Source organism: Phodopus roborovskii, unplaced genomic scaffold (assembly GCF_943737965.1).
Source record: "Phodopus roborovskii unplaced genomic scaffold, PHOROB, whole genome shotgun sequence".
Lineage (NCBI taxonomy): Eukaryota > Metazoa > Chordata > Mammalia > Rodentia > Cricetidae > Phodopus > Phodopus roborovskii.
The window spans coordinates 5873217-5893778 of NW_026126689.1; the positions used below are offsets into that span (position 1 = coordinate 5873217).

Below are 20562 nucleotides of genomic sequence, written 5' to 3' on the forward strand. Positions count from 1 at the left end.
CGTGTGAATGGACAGGCCTATACAACATGTGGGCTGTGAAAAAGACACGTTAAATTTTATTTTGTTTAATTGAATGGGTGTGTGTGTGTGTGTGCGCGCGCGCACGCGCCAGTGTGTAGGCAGTAAGGTTTTTCCTCCCGCCGCCGGTCTTGTCCCGCCACCACGCCAGCCCCAATTAACACACAGAGACTCTGTATTTGATATTATGCTGTTGGCCAGTTACTTGTTTCTTATAGGCTAGCTCTGTCTTAAGTATTAACCCATTTCTATGTATTTCCATGTGGTCTTACCAGCGAGAGGCGGCTGGTGGTTCTATTCTCTCCAGACTCTCCATCCTGACTCCTCCTTCCTACTTCCTCTTTCCTCCTTGTCTCCTAGTCCCTCCTATCTTCCTTTCCTATTGGCCAACAGTGCTTTATTCATTAACCGGTATTAGAAACATATTTACATAATGGCATCTCCCATCACCAGTGGGTACCTGTGGAGTCCAGACGTGCTGCATCACTCCAGGGCTAGAGGAGCAGGAGGTTGTGAGCCACCAAATGTGGGGGCTGGGAACCAATCTCCCATCCTTTTAAAGAGCAGTGCATGTCCTTAGCCATGACCCTGACCAGAGCCCACTCCAGACGCACACTTATTTTTATTTTATGTATTTGTGTCTGTGTGTGGGCATGTTCTTGTGGGTGCAGATACCCACACAAGCCAGAGACATTGATTCCCCTGGTGTTGGAGTTAGGTGGTTGTTAGCCACCCTACCTGGGTGCTGGAAACCAAATTCAGGGGATCCTCTGCAAGAACAGTATGCATTCTTAACTGCTGAACCCCAGTATGTAGAACTTTTGACCGAATTCAATTTAGTTAGCATGCTGTTTCTCAGGCTGTAGCGTGCATCTGAATGGCACTTCCTTTATGGCTGAGTAATATTCCATTATATGGATATACCACATTATTTAGCCATCCATTGGGTATTGGGTATTGTTTGTGTGATCTTTTTATTTATCTTTTGCTTTCTTGACGTTACACAGACTGCCATTCCGAACATTCCTATGGAATATATAAAGGCATAGGTTTTTATTTTTCAGTGCATGAGTTATTTATGTTATTAATTGTGTTTGTGCTTTGAGAAGTGCCTGTCAGGCTGTTAATTTACTCACCCTGATGGTCCCAGAAGGTCATGAATGGAAGCTATTTCCTGCTTGTTGCTCTTAGAAGCAGGTCAAGCTGCCTGAAGAGCCTGACCCCAGGGGTTCCTGTCACCAGGGGGTCCTGGCAGAGCCTGAGACTCTTGAATCTGGCCTTAAAGAGGTGATGACCCCATGTGGCTCTTGTTTTGGGTGTACATCGAGGCTTAAAGGGTGAAATGTGGAATGTGGACTGAGGAGAGCTGACAGGGTGCTCAGTCTTTTATTAAACATGGTGATTGATAATGGGCAACCTCTGACCCTTGACCTCATTTTTAAAGTGAGGCCAGTGGCTACGTCTCAAAGGGATGGATGCTTGGTCCGTCAGAGGCTACCATCAACCCCCAGGCTGTGTCTTTCTTGCCTGCTGCTGCTAGTTCCCTGGCTGAAAAAGACCTAAGTTATCCTCAGACGTTCCCCAGGGCTGAAGGAGCATCCAGTTCTGCAGAATTAAGCTTTTCTCTCCATCCTGGAGGTTGAAGCCAGGGCCTCATGAGTGCTAAGTGTGTGTGTGTTCTACCACCAACCCACAGCCCCAACCCCAGGGCGATTGCGATTGACCGCCGTTCAGTTGAGCTGCTCAAGTGCTCAGTAACACCTTAAAAAGTCTGCCTCGGTGTCGTCCCTGTTCAGGCAGCCACGCTGACTGACTAGGCTTCATGGGTGTGGCTTCTCCACGTGTAGGGGCTGAAATCTCACACACAGCAAACCTGTTCCTGTGACACCTCTCCTCTTTCCCTCTTCCACCCTGATGCCTGAGTCGTAGGTGCAGGGCTTGTGTTATAGATGGATCAGTTGGCACTGGGTTCTGCAGGTCACCCACAGGCATGGAGATCTCACTGGGCATCAGCCCTAGACAAGGAGACAGCTAAGCTAGTGCTCAACCCCAAGCCCCTCCTGTCTCTTTTGCTTTGTTTGTTTTTACTGTTTTCCTAGCTCTCCTTGCATTTGGGGTAATCTTTTTTTGGGGAGGGTGGGGGAGTTGAGACAGGGTTTTGGAGGCTGTCCTGGAACTAGCTCTTATAGACCAGGCTGGTCTGGAACTCACATAGATCCGCCTGCCTCTGCCTCCCTAATGCTGGGATTAAAGGCATTGAGCCACCACCACTCGGTGCATTTGGAGTAATCCTAACATGTTCAGTACCCACCTGGAAGGGCCTGATGGGAGGCAGCGGATATGATGGGGATGGAGTTGTTTCTAGATCTGGGTGTGCTGACTTCTGTAAAGTTGTGAACTTTTGTAAAGTTTTCTTTCACCATATTCATCATCACTGGGGCTTCTAGTGACTGGATAGCAACTGTGTTCTTGGAACCTCCAACAGAGCATTTCAACACACCTCTGTGTGTGTGTGTGTGTGTGTGTGTGTGTGTGTAAATATCATTATGTGAGTTCAGATGAGTGTTGGAGCCATAGGCTCAGATCCCTGGTAGAGCTGGAGTCACAGGTGGTTGTGAGCTGCCCATCATGGAAGCTGGGACCTGAACTTGAACTGAGCTGTTCTCTCCTGCCCCGCTCTCCTCCGCCCACGCCTCTGAGACAAGGCTTCATTGTGTAGCCCCAAACCCACAGAGGTCCTCCTGCCCCGACCTCCTGAGCACTGAGACTAAAGACTCCCAGCCCTTGTAATGAACAAGTGTTGCAAAGGAAGTATAAAGGATGAATGAGGTTAACAATAATAACTAGTAACATGGGGAAATAAAGTAGCAATGCAATAAAACAGGACAACATAGTAGTCATGGTAGTAATGACATGTGAACTCTCTCAAAATGCCTTGCTGTACCATACTGTGCCTTGTCATCACAAGAACAAGGGCTTGAACACAAGCTCTGTGATGTCATGACTGATGATATCTTGGCAGCCCATGTTCTACTCTACGACTCCGCAGGTACTGCCTGACCAAGGAATGATTCCTGTCTGGTGGGATGGTGGGACAGCGTGAGATTTCCTCACATACTCACAATACCACACATGTAGGATTTGCAGATCAGCTGTGTATGGTGGTGCTGGGAACCAAATCCAGGTCCTCCCGAAGAGCAACCAGTGCTCTTAACAGAGTCATCTCTGCAGCCCTGTATTTTGTGTGTGTGTGTGTGTGTGTGTGTGTGTGTGTGTGTGTGATTCATTTATTTATTTTATATGCACTGGTGTTTTGCTTGCATGTGTGTCTGTCTGTGTGAGGGTGTCAGATCCCCTGGAACTGGAGTTACAGACAGTTTTGAGCTTTCCCGTGGGTGCAGAGAATTGAACCTGGGTCCTCTGATAGAGCATCCGGTGCTCTTAACCACTGAGCCATCTCTCCAGCTCCCCTGTACTACTTTTTATTTAAAACAAAACAAAAAAGAAACAGAAGTTGGGGAGAGAGGAGAGAGCTCAGTGTGAGTCAGTTCCTGGCTACAATCCCCAGCACACACAAGGAGAAATCTGAATTAAGACTACGAAGTCGCCAGGGGAGGAGGTGCACGCCTTTAATCCCAGCACTCAGGAGACAGAGGCAGGAGGATCTCTGTGAGTTTGAGGCCAGCCTGGTCTACAGAACTAATTCGAGAACCATAGCTGTTACACAGAAAAACCCTGTTTCAAAAAACAAAAACAAAAAACAAACAAAACAAAGCACAAAGATTATGAAACCACATTTTAGCATATGGCATAGTTCATACTTTTTAAGTTCTGTTATTCACATGGAATCTTATGCAGCCCAGGTTAGCATCGAAGCCATCAGATAGCTGAGAAAATCCTGAACTTCCTGATTCTCCTACCTCTGCCTCACAAATTCTGGAATTGCCAGTGTCCAGTTCTGTAGCTTCTGCTTTAACTTTATGACCAACGGACACTGACTTCATCAGAGCCAACACTAGTAATTAGGGACATCACAACCCTTCCACACGCTGTAACTTGGTGCTGTTGTGCAAGGAGCCCGTGATGGCGGAGGCGATATCTGTGGAATGAAGCGTTTCCACGTCGCCAATGGAAGAGGAGAATGAAACGTGATTTCCAAATATTCTCACGAGAAAAATACCTTCCCATGTTCCTAAGGAGCCGCATCCGTCTCTCCCTAAGAGTGTTCTGCACATGTGAGCAAAACCCTCCCAGCACCGAGGAAACAGAACGTGTCATCTTGACCTGCCTTGTGGCTTCATCAGCCCAAATGTGGTCCAGTTTGCATTCCCAGGCTGAGCTAGTCACAGCTCCTAGGGGCTTTATCATGTGTCAGACCAACAGGTGTCCGTGAGTGAGCATTCATAGCCACGGGCAGTCTTGACGTGGCTCTGGTTGTACTCCTGACCTGAGAGGAGCCCTCAGTGTGGGGAACCGTGACCCTCCATTGCTGTAACAGGTACCTGAGAGAGTAAGTGTTTAAAGGGGAAAGGCTTGTTAATAAGATTTATTAAGAGGTTACAGTCCACAATCAGTGTCCTCTGATCTCTACATAAATGCTGTGCCACACACTCACACACACTAAGTAAATTTAATTTTTAAAACCATGTACATTTAATCCAGACAGATGTAGCTCTTTCTCCCCGAATATCTCCGAACCGTGGTTGTATTGGAAACTTTGATTTTTTTTTTTTTTTTTTTTTTTTTTTTTTTTTTTTGGAGACAGGTTTTCTCTGTGTAACAGCTCTGGCTGTCCTGGAACTCACTCATAGACCAGGCTGGCCTTGAACTCACAGAGATCCTCTTGCCTCGGTCTCCCCAGTGCTGGGGTTAATGGTGTGCACCACCACCACCCAGCTGTGCCCGGCCAGGAGGGAGCTGGGGTTGGGATTCCTCCATCTTTTTCCATATTTGAAAATATCGGATTGTAAGGAGACTTTTCTGTCCTGCCAGCCAGTTCCAAATATCCACACAGAGACTTCTTATTAAAAAAAATTGGCCAATAGCTTAGGCTTGCTTTGTAGCTAGCTCTTATAACTTAAACTAACCCATTTCTATTAATCCGTGTGCCACCCCAAGGCTCATTTACCTATCTGTGAACATCCCATGTCGCTTCTTCCAAGTCTGGCTTGCCACTCCTCCGACTCCGCCCTCCTTCCCAGCATTCTCTCTGCCCCGAAAATCCTGCCTAGCCATCAGCCAATCAACCAACTTTTTATTAACAGTGAAAGCACTGCACACATTTTCACAGTGTACAGAAGGATTATTCCACATATTGATAAATAATGAATATTAACACGTAATAGGTGTACTCTGCAAAGGTCTGGGAGTAACCACCAATCAAGTTACATAGATACTGTGCTGCAGAAATAATGTACCAGCTCAAGGCCAGGAGATGCACCTGCTTCCTACTGGATTCCCTTATTCCCACTTAACTAAGCACACGTTATTAATTATATTCTCAACTATCTTACCTTGTGAGTGTTTTACCTGCATGCATTTCTTTGCAACACCTTCATGCCTGACATCCGCAGAGGCCAGCAAGGTGTCAAGTCCCATGGAACTGGAGTTACAGATGGCCATAAGCCATTTTGTGGGTGTTGGGGATGCAAAGTGTGTCCCCTGGAAGAACAGCCAGGGTTCTTCTGCTGAGCCACAACTCCAGCTCCAGGTGGGACAGACAAATCTCACAACCACCTGTAATTCCACCCTCTGAAAACTGGATGCCTCCAGCATCCGAGGGCGTGCACACACACACACACACACACACACACACACACACACACACACAGTTTCAAAAAACAAAAATAGTAATAATGAAGTCCATCTGGTTAATAGGAAGTCCTGCCTTTATAGCAAACAGTTGGGGGAGGAAATGTGGTATTAATATTCTTTCATTATATTTCTTGGTCTGCAGTCTGAATGGCAAGACCAAATTGCCCATCGGGAAATGAGTCCTCAATTGTGTGAAAATCACCTAAATACTATTATTTACCATGTTATATTGGGAACCAGCCCACAGACAGTTGGTTTCGGTGCATCAGAGATGTGTCCCCAGGTTCACTGGAAGAGACTCCCAGTATACCATGGTTTGGGAAACAGGCTGTCTCCTAGACCTATAAAGTGGCAGTAAAGCTTATGTGTGCAAAGTACTCCCGAATAAGGCTAGGCTTGCCATTCATTAATTATTTTACTCTTTTAAGATTGATCTCTATAGCCGGGCTTTGGTGGCACACGCCTTTAGTCCCAGCACTCAGGAGGCAGAGGCAGGCGGATCTCTGTGAGTTCGAGGCCAGCCTGATCTACATAGTTAATTCCAGGACAGGCTCCAAAGCAATACAGAGAAACCCTATCTCAAAAAACAAAACAGCAAAAAAATAAAAACAAATAACGAACTATAGAAATGATCCCTGAAAGTATAGTCTTAAATAAAAACAAATAAAGGAAAGATTGATCTTTATGAGACCAGGAAGTGGTGATGCCCACCTTTTATCCCAGCACTCAGAAGGCAGAGACAGGAGGATCTCTGAGTTCAAGACCAGCCTGGGCTACAGAGTGAGTTCCAGGACAGCCAGAGAGAAACCCTGTCTTGTGGGGTGGGGGTGGGGGGGATTGATTGTTTTTATTTATGTGTTTGTGTGAGCACATGCCACTTGATTGCAGGTAACAGTGGAGGCCAGAGGCAGTGTCAGGCCCACAGAGCTGAAGTCACAGGTGGTTGTGAGCCTGCTGACATGGCTGTTTGGAGCTGCACTGGGTCACTAGGGGGATGATAAGTACTTTTAACCCCTGAGCCATCTCTCTAGCCTGAATTTAATTTTTTTTTCCTTTTTAATAATGTGTGTGGGTGTGTCACATGTGTCACAGCATGGCTGTAGAGGTCAGAGACAGGCTGTGTGAGTCACTTTCCTCTTACCATGTGTGTTCTGGCGATTGAACTAAAATTGTCAGGCTTGGCAGTGAGTACCTTTATCCACCGATACATCTAGCCAGCCTATTTTAATCATCAGGGGCCAGCAAAAACCAAATGAGAGCGGCATATTCCATACCCTGAACTGAGGCCCCGATGGATAGATGGGTGCTGCTGAATGTGGGTATCTTCTGTATCCGGTAACTCCCAGCCTCTGCTGCCCGTTCAAACTTACTCTTGGAATGTGGTGCCAGAATATGCCGCTAGCTGCTCCCTTGGAGCCTGGGATTTTAGTACAAGGAGTTACTACCTGATGGGAACTCAGTTCCCTTAGTGTGTTTGAGCATCCCCTAGAAGGGTGACGGTAGCTCTGCATCCTCAGGCGATGGGGAAGGCTCTCCTTTGAGTGGAGAGCTGCTGCAGGATGCTCCTCAAGGAAGGGGACAGAGCCTTACTCAACTTGGCGTCCCCTGGAGCATCCTGCACACAGCTTGGCACAAGCTGCCTGGCTCACATGGAAGAAGGTTGCATGGTGGGGGTGGGGGTTTGGTCTGTACAGAGCAGGGATGGCTGGGAGACGATTGGCTGCCCTCCCCTCCCCCAAGTCCATGAGGCCATCTGCCAGAAGAGGGCAGAAAGGCAGTGTCTGTGGGCCCAGCCACATGGAGAGGCTCCAAATGCTTCAGCTCTCACAGTGCTGTGAGAGGGACAATGAGTCCCTTCCTGTCCCTGAAAGGCCTTTGAGGGTCCCCTCCACCGTGGGATGGGTGGACCCAACTGCCTGGCTTCACTGGGGAACTGGGCCCAATTACACCACAGATTCACTCCATAAAGCACGGTGCTGGGTTGCTGTACAGTGTTAGCTAGGCTCTTGGGCAGCCAATGCTCCAGCCCTTCCCAAACACACCAAGTCTGAGGGCTCTGTATGTGCATGTATGTACATGTAGAGGTCAAAGGACAACTTTTAGGAGTTTGGTTTTTCCTTCTACCATGTGGGTTCTGGAGATTGAATTCAAGCACCTTTACCCCCTGAGCCATCTCACCTGACCATGCATGTCTTTCTCTTTATAATGTGTGGTCCATGGGTACTATATTTCACACAGTTTTTTTATGTTTTAATTAATTTATTTATTTATTGTCTTAGTCTATGTTCTAGTGCTGTAACACAGGGTTTCTTTCTTTCTTTCTTTCTTTCTTTTTTTTTTTTTTTTTTTTTTTTGGTTTCTCGATGTGGTGGGAGTTTCTCTGTGGCTTTGGAGCCTGTCCTGGAACTGGCTCTTGTAGACCAGGCTGGTCTCGAACTCACAGAGATCCTCCTGCCTCTGCCTCCCAAGTGCTGGGATTAAAGGGATGCACCACCACCACCTGGCTATGACCAACTCTTATAAAGGACAGCATTTGACTAGGGACTTGTTCACAGTTTCCGAGGCTTAGTTTGCAGTCATTATGGCGGCGGGGAGTAGTAGCTGAGGCCTTTACATCTGTATCCCCAGGCAGCAGCCTGAGAGACCCTGAGCCTGGCTTGGGCTTTTGAAACATTAGCCCACGCCCAGGGATACACCTCCTCCTACAAGGACCTGCCTCCTACTCCTTCCAAGCAGGTCACCAACTGGGAACTAAACCTATGAGCCTGCAGGGGTCATTCTCATTCAAAACACCACATTCATTCATGTCTTTGGCCCTTCCTTCCTGGTACCCAGTATATATACGCATGTCTTAAGAACGGAGCTTTCATTCTAAGACGTAGAATGCCCACACTGTTGCCCGGCAGGTTTATTAGAAAGGTTGGAACCTTGGAAGCCTGAGGAGAGCATAGGACGTCGTCCCCCTGGGGCGGGGCTTCTCAATGGGGTCTTCTTGCCACCTCCAGTTCTGGGCAGGGTCTCCTAAACAGAGTGGTGGAGTGGGGACCAGTTACCTGCTTCTTTCTGAGGCAAGTGGCCCATGTGACTTGCTGAGTATGTATCCCTGTCCCTCTAGGCCACCCGGAGCCTCCCTCGATGCTGACATGGTGGCCCTATGCAGGCAGGCCACAGGCAGCCACAGCTGGACTGGAACTCTGAGCTACGGATTGGCTGACAGGTAAGAGTCTCCCTTTGCATGCACCCTGAAAGTGTAGGGGACAAGCAACTTCTCAGTCCCCTTCCTTCCCCCCCAGTTCCCCAAGAATGTAGGAACTGAGGTCTCACCTCCTTGCTTACTCGAGGGGCTGTCACTTTCCGGAGCACCTCCTTGAACTGCCTTCATTTGAGACTCGAGGCGAAAGTGGCTGAGTGGGTCTGGATATTGCCGAATGAGCATTGTGAATCTCTCCGTTTTCACTGTCGTGGAGACAATTAAAATGTGTCACCATCTTTCACCCGTCTTGCTTGACCTCAGTGGAGTACAGCATGTTCTTCCGGAAAAACCAATCTCTCTTCCTCCGGTACTGTTCAGTCACTCCAGGTGTTTGGGATCTTAAATAAATACTGTGACGGTCACAGTTCCCATCAGTTGAGTGCCTTGAACTATATATATATTCATTTATTAAATGCATTATGTATTGACAACCTACCGTATTCCAGTAACAATAAACAAAGCCAATTTGACTTCTGTACTCAGAAAACTCCAGTCTAAAGAAGAGAGATAGTATTCCTTCTTTTAGAAGAGAAAAATAGAGGGCTGCGGATATAGCTCAGTGGTAGAGCCCACCCAGCGTGCTCAAATCCCTGGGTTCAGTCTCTACAGTGAGGGGAAAAAAGTAGTAAGGACTCAAGCCTCCGTCCTTCTGACTCCAAAGGCCATGCCTTTAATTTCCGTACTGCCCAGCGTTGTGTAGCGGCGTAGATGACTGAGTGGTTTGCACTCCCGTCCGTTATGAGAAGCGCATACTAATCAGGAAGGTCATGCCTCCACACCTCTGTCCATCTGTCCTCTGCGTCCATCTTGCCATGAGAAAAGAAACTAAGTTCTGTCTGTTCGGTTCCCAGGAAGATAGATAGCCATGGACTGTGATTCCTCCTAAAGTTCAAATTCATGCTACTGTCTTGAGGACAAGCAAAACCATGGTTTTTTTTTTTTTTTTTTTTTTTTTTCAGGGATGGAGAGGTAGCTCAGAGGTTGAGAGTTCTTAAGTCTCTTACAGAAGACTCGGGTTCAGCTCCTAGCACCCATATGGCAGCTCCCAACTGTCTGTAACAAGGGGCTGCTCCACTCTCTCCTGGCCTCTGTGGACACCAGGCATGCATGTGGTACACATACATACATGCAGGCAAGCACTCGTGCATAAAGTAAAAATGAAATAAATGCTATCTTTTCCCCTTTGTAAGCACTCTTGTGAACCCTAACTGTTGTTTTCAAAAGGCAGTTGTGCTTTGATAGCCATGGCAAGTGTGTTTGCGTTCTCACAAGTTTAAAATTTATACTCTGCAACCAGGAACAGCGGCATAATTTGTGAGCCAATGCCGTAACTAAGGTCTTTATATAAACAACTCTTAGTCTTGGAAGTGGAGAGTCATAGTCATTGGATAATGCAGCAGCTGACACTCATCCCTCGCTGTGACCTTAGCTGGAGTTTTTCAGTCGCTGTACACTCAGGGTTAGATCAGTTCAGAAGACGCATCCCTGCTAGCTTCAAGCCTACTTACTGAGCCCACCCACCTAACCACCATACCCAGCGTAATCTCTGCTGTGCAGGAACGGAAACACATATTCTCATTCAGTGTGCTTCACGTGTTTCCCTCCTAAAATCATATCTAGAGGCATGTAATCCCACACACAGCTATCTGCACTGGCAGAAAACCTTCCAGCCACCGAGGAGCCATTTGCCCCGTGGGTTGGTTTATAACTGCTTTAGCTGGCTTGGGGCAGCTGAGGGCCGGAGGTTTTCATTCCACTGGATTGAGTTCCAAAACCCCCGAGTGCCTGCTGGAGACTGAATTGGACAGTGCATTTCTAGGCCATGGATAAATCTAGATCTGTACGGGATTCACACATTCTCTCATGCAACAGGTACTTACTGCCTCCTGCTCTGCCAGGGTTGTTCTAGAAGCTGGGGAGCAGCGTAGACAGAACAACCCCTTTGTCACGGAGAGCCATTTCAATGGGGTTTGTGCTCCAGGGAGCACCTCAATTCTGGGCAGTTTGTTAAGCCCAGGGTTAGCAAAACTTTAAGGATTTGGCCGGGCCTTGGTGATACACAACTTCTTTAGTCCCAGTACTCCTGGGTGGACTTCTGAGGTTGAGGCCAGCCTGGTCTACAGAGCAGGAGATTGAGAGATAGCTGAATCAGTAAAGGACCTGCTGTGCAAGCCTAAGGCCCTGGGAACCAGTGTAAAAAGCTGGGCATAGCAGTTTATGACCCCAGCCCTGGGGGATAAAGAGAGAGGTGAATCCCAACGGCTCACTGACCAGGCAGTCCAGCCTAGTCAGTGTTCTAGGCCAGTAAGAAACCGTATCTCAAAAAGCACTTACTTATAAAAGTAAAATAAATCTTAAGAAAAAAAATAGCTTCAGAGGCCTGAGAGATGGCTCATCAGTTAAGAGTATCGGTTCCTCTTACAAAGGGCCTGGGCCAGTTCCCAGTACCCACATGGTGGGTCACAATCATCTATAACATACTTCTAAGAAATCTGATGCCCTCTTCTGACCTATGGGCACCAGGCACACATGGTTAACAGGCATACATTCAGGCAAACACCCATACACATAAAAACTCTAAATGATAAAATAAATGTGTTAAGACAGAAACATAAGGACCCCTCACCATGTATTTGTCTCTGGCACAGGGTCAAGGCAGAAGGTCCAAAGACTGGGCAAGCTCCTAGAAGGCAGCCACTTGGAAGGTCCATTTCTTTTCCAGAGACTAATCCAATACTGCCCGTGGGAAGGAGTCCCCCAAGGAGCCCCCATAACCTCATGCTCGAGGCAAGAGTGGACATGCTTGGCTCCAACATGACCATCAGTGGTCCAGCGGCAGACCTCGGTGCTAAAGAGGCCAGCAGGTCCTCAAAGAAGCAGCTCGGTAGTGTCCAGAACGCTGGACTATCTGCCCGAGCCCAGCCCCAGCCCCTCAGCATAAAGGACAAGATATCCAAGTGGGAAGGTAAGAAGGAGCCGCCTGCTCCTGAGCCCGCCAGACAAACAGATGGCCAAGAGAACTACTTGCCTCCCTGCGGGGTAGAGAGGAGGGGCAGCGAGGTCACCAGAACTAAGAACGGAATGAGGGTTGAAACAGAGAGCTTGGAAAATGCCGGCAGAAAGACAGCAAGATCTGTGTGTCAGGACACAGAACGGTGGCCAGGCCTGCGGCAGAATGATGGACAGCCAGAGCCTGGCCAGCACCGAGGTCTCGAGCTGAAATGCAGTGACCTGCGCTTTCAGGGCGACCATCTCTCCGTGCTGAAGCAGGTCAAGAGACTGGAGAAGGCCTTGAAGGATGGCTCTGCTGGCTTGGACCCCCAGTTGCCGGGGACTTGTTACTCCCCCCATTGTCTGCCCGAGAAACCAGAGGAGGACCAACCCACCCCCGCGAGCCATGGAGGTGGGGTCGCCTGGGCAGCTGGCCGGGGGTCCCACCACTTGGAGGGCAGCGAGCCAGGCCCCGAGGTTTCAGAGGAGTGGAAGGACCAGGAGAGTGTGTACAGGGGCTCCAGGAGGGGCCGCCCTAACCCTTCCGTCAACCCCCTTCCCAAGCCCCGCAGAACATTCAAACACGCTGCAGAAGGGGACATCCGCTTCAGAAAAGAGAGGAGAACCCTGCCGCCCCTGCCGGCGCCCCCGCCCCCGCCCCTGCCCTCCTCCCCTCCTCCCCCTGCTGTGAGTAGAAGACTGTGGACTGGGAGGCAGAGGCCCAGTGCCGACCACAGGTAGGTGCCCGCCACTCCGCTGTTGGCCTGTGTCCCTTTGCAACTGCCCCTTCCCAGCCCGGTGACAACGTCACGCTCACCCGAGGGCTCTCAGAGCCACTCAGATGTCCGTGATGTGAGGTGGCTGGCTGGTCCTCCAGGAGATGTGGTAACCTGAACGTTTTGCTTTTTGTTCTCACAAAAGAATGTTTACTTCTGATTATTTTCCTCTGGAGGCTGGCCCAGCGGGACAGGCCTGTAATTCCAACTCCTGGGAGTTAGAGGCAGGAGGCTCATAAATTCAGAGCCAGCCTGCGCAACAGCAAGTTCCAGGCTAGCTTGGGCAGCTTAGTGGGATCCTGTCTCACAACAAGGAAATTACCTTTCACGGTGTGATAAGGACTTGTCACCAAAGGTTAAGGGAAGACGTTTGGAAGTCAGCCGTTTCCTAGTTTACCTTTTTTTTTTTTTTTTCTTTCAGACTGTGTGCATGTCTGTCTGTCTGTCTGTCTGTCTGTCTGTCTGTCTGTCTGTCTATCAGAGTGGTGGAGGCCAGAGGCTGTATGTGTGTGTCTGTCTGTCTATCAGAGTGGTTGTGGAGATCAGAGCTCTGTGTGTGTGTGTGTGTGTGTGTGTGTGTGTGTGTGTGTGTGTCTGTGTCTGTCTGTCTGACTGTCCGTCTATCAGAGTGGTTGTGGAGGCCAAGGCTGACATCCATGTCTTCCTCGATTATTCTCCACTTTATTTATTGAGGCAGGCTGGAGAGATGGCTCAGCGGTTAGGAGCGCTGGCTGCTCTTCCAGAGGTCCTGGGTTCAATTCCCAGCACCCACTCAGTGGCTCACAATCATCCGTAATGAGATCCGGTGCCCTCTCCTTACTTACAGGGATGCAGGATGCAGGCAGAACACTGTATACAGAATAAATAAAATAAATACTTATTGAGGCAGGATATTTGCCTTTCACTGACCCAGCTTGGCTCAGGGTCCCCCAAGTCTGTGCTTCCAGAGAGCTGGAGCTACAGGAGGGCTACAGTGTCAACTGGCTTTTCTATAGGTTTTAGAGCAACAAATCCTCTCCCTGTCTCCCTCCCTTTCTTCCTCCCTCCCCTCCTCCATTTCCTTCTTTCTTATTCTTCCTTCCTCCCTCCCTCCTTCTCTGTCTCTTTGGAGACAGTATCTGTGTATATAGTCCTGGACCCCTCTCTGTAGAGCAGGCTGGCCTTGAACTCACAGATGCCTCTGCCTCCCAAATGCTGGGATCAAAGGCTCCACCACTCCCAGCTGTTTTTGTTGGTGGCGCTGAGACAAGGTCTTTGTAGGGGTCCCTGCAAGCTCTACAGCCAGCAGAGAAATGAACCTCAGAGGCAAGAAGGAAGTTCTGTTCAGCACGATGTAGCTGGTGTAGGTTCAAACTTCTAGAGTCTGATAGCAGGCCAGTTTATTTTAGACACATTTAGTAACAGTGCAGTTTGGGGAGGGGGATATAGTTCCTGGTAACAGTTATCTCAATCCCATGTACACAGTAAAGCTCAAGGCATGACTACATCAAAACTCTTTTGCGAAGTACGTGTAACCTCCACCATGAAGATGGTCCTGTGGCTTAAGAGCCCGGGATACGGTGTGGTCTCTGACCCACACAGCACAGAGGTCAGCAGGGGTGGGTTCTGTTGTCTGAGAAACGGTGCTCCAGATAAAGGTGTAGGGAGGGAGAGTCTGGGATGAACATTCCTGGGGATTTGGGTGAGGCCTGGCCCTAGAGATAACCAAGGACACCTGGTTATTAAGAGTGTCCAATCCCAGCCTCCTGGGTGGAAAACAGGTATACACATCCCTTGTGTTGGAGATACAAGCCCCAGAGCTTAACATTCCTGGTTTCCCTAGAGCTTGTCTGTGAGCACAATGACCGAGCCCTCTATGGGCTGTAGACCAAGCTGCCAAGGACTCACTCTGTAGCTCAGACTGACCTTGAACCTGCGGCAATCCTGCCTTAGCGTCCCAAGTGCTGAGATCACAGGTGTGAGCCACCATGTCTGACTTATTTTATCCCCACCCCACCCCCCCTTTTTTTTTTTTTTTTTTTTTTTTTTGCCTGCTAACTTTGCTTGGCATCTCCCACCTGGCCTTTGGCCACCCATCCTCAATCTACTGTTGCCCAAGGCCACCAGCAGCCTCCATCTTAGTAAATCCAATGGCCGATTTTCTCTGATTTTCTTAGACGACGTCTCTTGGTTGTTGTGTCACCCTATCTTGAAACATTCCTTCATTGGGCTTTGGGGCCAGGCACTTCCAGGTGAGGCCTCTTCTCCCGGCTGCTCTCAGATCTTTCCTTCTAGCATCCCAACCTGTTGTTGCTGTCCCGGCCAGGCTCAGACCCAGGGCTTCTGTCCTCTCCCTACCGTGTTCCCTGTTCCCTGATGGCCTCGTCCCTTCCTGTGCGTGTCACTCGAGAGTGTGTGGTTGAGCTTTCTCGGTCTCAGATACATGCGGCCATGCTCTGCCTGACCTCCATGTGGCTGTCACTCCAGCCACTGCTGTTTCCCCTCATAGCAACCCTGCGTTTTAAATGGCATCACCCTTTACTTAGCAGCTTAACCTCAAGAATTAGCCACTCTTTGATTTTCTGTGTTACATGCTCCTGGCTAACCCAGTGGCGAGTCCTTCCATCCATCGTGCTGTTAGAATTTGATCTGGAATCTGACCGTATTACCTTGGATACACCGCCCACCTCCCAGAATATTCCTCCTCCCTCAGTAACCAGAGGCAGTTTCCAGAAATTAAGTTGTGTCCTGTGCCCACTAAGTATCATTTCTCAGCTAGGGTGCTTTTGGTTCAGATAACTTAATTTTTTTTTTCTTTTCTCTTCCAAGAGGAAAACAGTTTGCATGTTCTAAAATGTGTGTATGTATTTGTGTGTGTGTGTGTGTGTTTTTTTTTAAGACAGGGTCTTTGTAATCCTGGCTGTTCTGGAGCTTACTATATAGACCAAACTCACAGAGATCCACCTGCTTCTGCCTCCCCCCAAGTACTAGGATTAAAGGTATGCACTACAGTGCTCAGACATATAATTATTCATATATGAAATTCTTGCATCTGTTTTTTAAATGTTCCCTCTATTTCTATATTTCACATACCCCAAATACATGTTTTAAATTAGGATTTTGTATATTTGTTTCTTCCTAAGTGACTTAATATTTTTGTTGCAATTTAAAAATTATTTTAATTCTGTGTGTGTGTAGATATGTGCATGGAAGTTGCCGTTGTCCTTGGGGGCCCGGGCATTGCACCCCCTGGAGCTGGAGTTACAGTCAGTTGTGAGCCATCCCGCATGGTTGGTTGTTAAGTAAACTCAGGTGCTCTGCAAGAATCTTTCTAGGCTGTTTTTGTTTACTTTTGGGTTTTGTTTATTTGTTTTTCTTTCCCCCAAAACATGGTCTCACTATGAATCTCTAGCTGTCCTAGAACTCCCTCTGTAGACCAGGCTGGCCTCGAACTCCCAGAGACCCCCCTGGCTCTGCCTCCCGAGTGCTGGGATTAAAGTTGCGTATGCATAATCTTTTTTTTCTGTCTTTTTGTTTTACATCCCGACGGCAGCCTCTCCCCATCACCCCCGGCCCTCCGTCTGTGTCTCAGCCTTAACTTTATTGGAGACACTTTCGGTCTAACCTGAGCTGTTCTTTCAGTATCCAGACAGCGTTTTACTATAGATAAAATTGTAAAGAGTTATGTATGTTTTTTAATGTTCACGAGTGTTTGCCTGCACGCACAGGTGCACCTCGCATATGCCTGTAGCCCACAGAGGCCAGAGGACGGTGTTGGATCCCCTGGAGCTGGAGTTACAGATGGCTGTGAACTGGGAACTGAACCCAGGTCATCTGGAAGAAGCAGCCACTGCTGCTGGACCATTTCTCCAGCTCCCTCATTCTTGATGGCTTGCTTTATTTATTTAAAGCAATTCTATATTTATTTAATATTATGTGTAGTGTTCTGTCTGCAGGCCAGAAGAGGGCACCCGGTCTCACCGTAGATGGTTGTGAGCCACACTGTGTTGCTGTTAGGTGGTTTGCTCACATTTATCTGCAGCGTATCTGTGTCTGCACAGATGTGCACAGGCATGGTACACACGTGCAAGTCAGAGGACAACTTGTAGGAAGGAGTTGCTTCCTTCCTTCCTTCCCTCCACCATGCAGATTCTGAGGCCCAGACCCCGGATGTTTAAAAAAAAAGCAGCAACAATCACCCATACCTGGGAGCCTGGCTTTTGGTTTTTTTCTGTTTTGGTTTGTTTTTTGTTTGTTTAGTCATGGTTTCCTTATATCCTGCACTGGAAACACTGGAAATGTTGACCATGCAGGGTCATCTCCTCCGTGGAGGAGGTGTGCATGTGTTTTCCACCCAGGAGGCTGGGATTGGACACTCTTAATAACCAGGTGTCCTTGGTTATCTCTAGGGCCAGGCCTCACCCAAATCCCCAGGAATGTTCATCCCAGACTCTCCCTCCCTACACCTTTATCTGGAGCACCGTTTCTCAGACAACAGAACCCACCCCTGCTGACCTCTGTGCTGTGTGGGTCAGAGACCACACCGTATCCCGGGCTCTTAAGCCACAGGACCATCTTCATGGTGGAGGTTACACGTACTTCACAAAAGAGTTTTGATGTAGTCATGCCTTGAGCTTTACTGTGTACATGGGATTGAGATAACTGTTACCAGGAAAAATTTCCCCCCAAAATTGTGCTGTACTTAAATATATCTATATAAACTGGCCCAGTGTCTTACTCTGCAAGTTTGAATCAGCACCAGCTCTGTCGTGCTGAACCAAGTTTCTTCTTGGATCAGTGTTCTGCTTGTAGGAACCCCACAATGTAGTCCTGGCTGTCCTGGAGCTCCCTGTATAGACAGACAGGGCTAATTTCAGACTGGGATCCTATGAGCCATTTGCCAGCCCCCTGTATTTGTTCTGTTGTTAATTTGTTTGTTTACATTCTTGTAATTTAAAATATATATGTATGGGCTGGAGAGATGGCTCAGCAGTTAAGAGCACTGGGTCCAAAGGACCCAGATTCAATTCCCAGCACCCACATGGCAGCTCACAACTGTCTACAACTCCATTTCCAGGGGATCCTACACCCTCACACAGATATACATGCAGGCCAAACACCAATGCACATAAAAATAAATTTTAAAAATTTGTGCATGGGTGTTTGCCTGCACGAATGTGTCTGTACCACATGCATGCCCAGTGCCCACAGAATTCAGAGAGGGGTTCAGATCCCCCGGGACTGGAGATACACAGGATTGTAACCTACCATGGCGGTGTTGGGAATTGAACTCAGGTCCTGTGGAAGGACCAGCCAGTGCTTCTAACCTGAGCCATCTCTCCAGCCTGGTTTTGTTAAGCCTGATGAGGGTGGCTGTGATAGAACTTGGGTCCTCCACAAGAGCAAGAGCTCTGAATTGCTGAGCTACCTACCTCAGCCTCCATCTCAATTCTAAGTCCTTTCCAACCCAGTGCCAAAGCCTGGCTGCCTTAATTACAGCCTCGTGGCGTCTCTGAGCCACACCCCTCCCTCGCCCCTCCCTGGGACAGGTTGGTTGTGGAAACAGGAATCTTCCGTCTATGTCATGGCTGGACAGACAGGTCAGCCTGATTTCCCTTTCTCCTTGCTACAGTCTGCTGTGTTCAGCCTCCTGGCACATTTTCTTTTCTTTTCTTTTATAAGCAGCTAAAATTACTTTGTTTCAGCCCAAAAGTGAAATGTTTCTTGGCTAGTTCAAATATGATCACATCAGCTGCGTTTTAACAATTCTGACTTCGGGGCTCTCCTTTTGTTTAAAATACTGCAATGGAGGTGATTAGGGCAAGACGTTCATTTTTTTTACAGTAGATAAGGAAAAATGGCTCACCCCTGCGTTTGGCAGACGTCCTGCCTTCTGAGCCAGGAGAGCGGAGCCAAGGCCGGAGAGAGAAATGAGGAGGGGGAGGGTTTGGGACAGTCGGGGGGCTGTAAAGGCTGCCTTTTCATTTTGTCAGTCATCAGCACACCCCAGCCAAGCCACACGGGGATGCTGATTCTTTCTCTTTTTTCCTTCCAGCTGCCTTTTTCTTGCGCCTCCTTCCTTACCTGCCTCCTTTGTTGCTCTAAAATCCCAAGAAATTAACTGCAAAGAGTCGGGCCCTGAGGAAATTCCAGAGATAAGCATCCTAGGTCACATGCGCTTGGCTAGGTGTGTTTTATGGCGTACACTTAATAACCTGGCAGGAATGCCTACAGGCTGCCCTGAAACAAAAGTGTTTCTTGTTTTAATGTAAGCATCTCGAATTCTCACAGATGCATGCTTCAAATATTTTAACTTGAATTTAGATTTCTACATTCGAGTTGCATGTGGTCATTCAGCAGTTTTTAAACCTTTATATAAAAAACAAATCATCCACGCACCGCTAAGTGATACGGGCTGATGCCCTCCTCACCACGCTGGGGCGGCCAGTTCCCCAGACAGTCTGACTGGGCAGGACCCTGGGCTATCATCCATTGTCATTTAAAGTTAACTCTGTAGCCTTGCTGCCCTGTGATGACAGCGTGGGTGCCGGCCTCTGAGGTAACTGAGTTACCATGTATAAGACATGAATTAGGTTAGGGACTTTGGGGGAGGGCTGGAGGGCTGGCTCAGTGGTTAAGAGCTCTGGCTGCTCTTCCAGGGGATCCAAGTTCAGTTCCCAGCACCCCTATCAGGGATTCACAACCACCTGTATCTCCAGCTCCAGGACGTTTACCAACTCTCCTGGCCTCCGCAGGCACCTGCACACACATAAAAGTAATCAAAGTAAATCTTTAAAAGTACTGTGTGAGTGTTAGGCCTGCGTGAATGTATGTGTATCCGGTGTGCCTGGTGCCCATGGATATCAGAAAGGGGCTTTGGAGCTCCCGGAACTGGATTTCACATGCTGTGACTACCATGAGAATGCTGGAGACCAAACCCAAGTCCTCTCCAAGAGCAACACAAGCCCCAGATAAATCTCTTAAAAAGAATGTCAAGCCGGGCTGGGTGGCACGTGCGTATAACCCCAGCACTTGGGAGGAAGAAACAGGTGGACCTCTCTGAGTTCAAGACCAGCCTGGTCTCCATCCTGTATTCCGGGACAGCCAGGACTATATAATGAGACCCCTTTCAAAAAGGGATGTCAGAGGAATGAATTAATTTGAGGTTCAGAGCAAAACTGCTTTGAGAAACGGGGCTTAACAGAGTGCCGTTCACGTCGCCAGTAGCTATGTTGGAAAACAACCTTGGTCCCATATTCTGAGACCCTTCGTTGTGTCTTACTGTCATTGGGAGGTGACAATTGGATCGCTTCTGCCTCTAGCAATTTAAGAGTTTCCGGTCTTATGTTTAAATCAGATGGATTTTTCTGCACGTAAGAGAGGCAGATACTCGATTTCCCTTGCGCCGTTTGTTTCCTACTTTGTTTGCTTGTTGTGATTTTCTATGACGTTTACTTCTCTGTGGGTGTGTGTGATGAGGGGTGGTCGGGTACCGTGATTCACGAATGGAGGGCAACTTGTAGGACTTCCTTCTCTTCTGCCTCATGGGTCTGGCAGATTGAACTCGGCTCGTCACGCTTGGTGGCAAGCGCCTCTCCCTGCTAAGCCATCTCGTGGGCTCTGATTTTTGTTTGTTTTTGTTTGTTGTTATTTGATTGTGGGGTTTTTGTTGTTTCTTTTGAGGCAGGATCTACAGCCCAGACTGGTCTGAAACTCACTGTAGCCTGAGTG

The 20562-nt window shown here is 48.3% G+C and overlaps 1 protein-coding gene across 1 annotated transcript in view; it reads left to right on the forward strand.

Annotated features, from left to right (window-relative positions):
* The window catches only part of Dennd2a (DENN domain containing 2A), a 73949-nt gene that overhangs the window by 17725 nt on the left and 35662 nt on the right, over positions 1-20562 (forward strand). Inside the window, exons 2-3 of the mRNA XM_051174631.1 lie at positions 8948-9049; positions 11734-12813. Of these exons, the coding sequence (XP_051030588.1) occupies positions 8976-9049; positions 11734-12813 (1154 nt within the window). The 5' untranslated portion in view covers positions 8948-8975. The remainder of the gene's footprint in view (positions 1-8947; positions 9050-11733; positions 12814-20562) is intronic.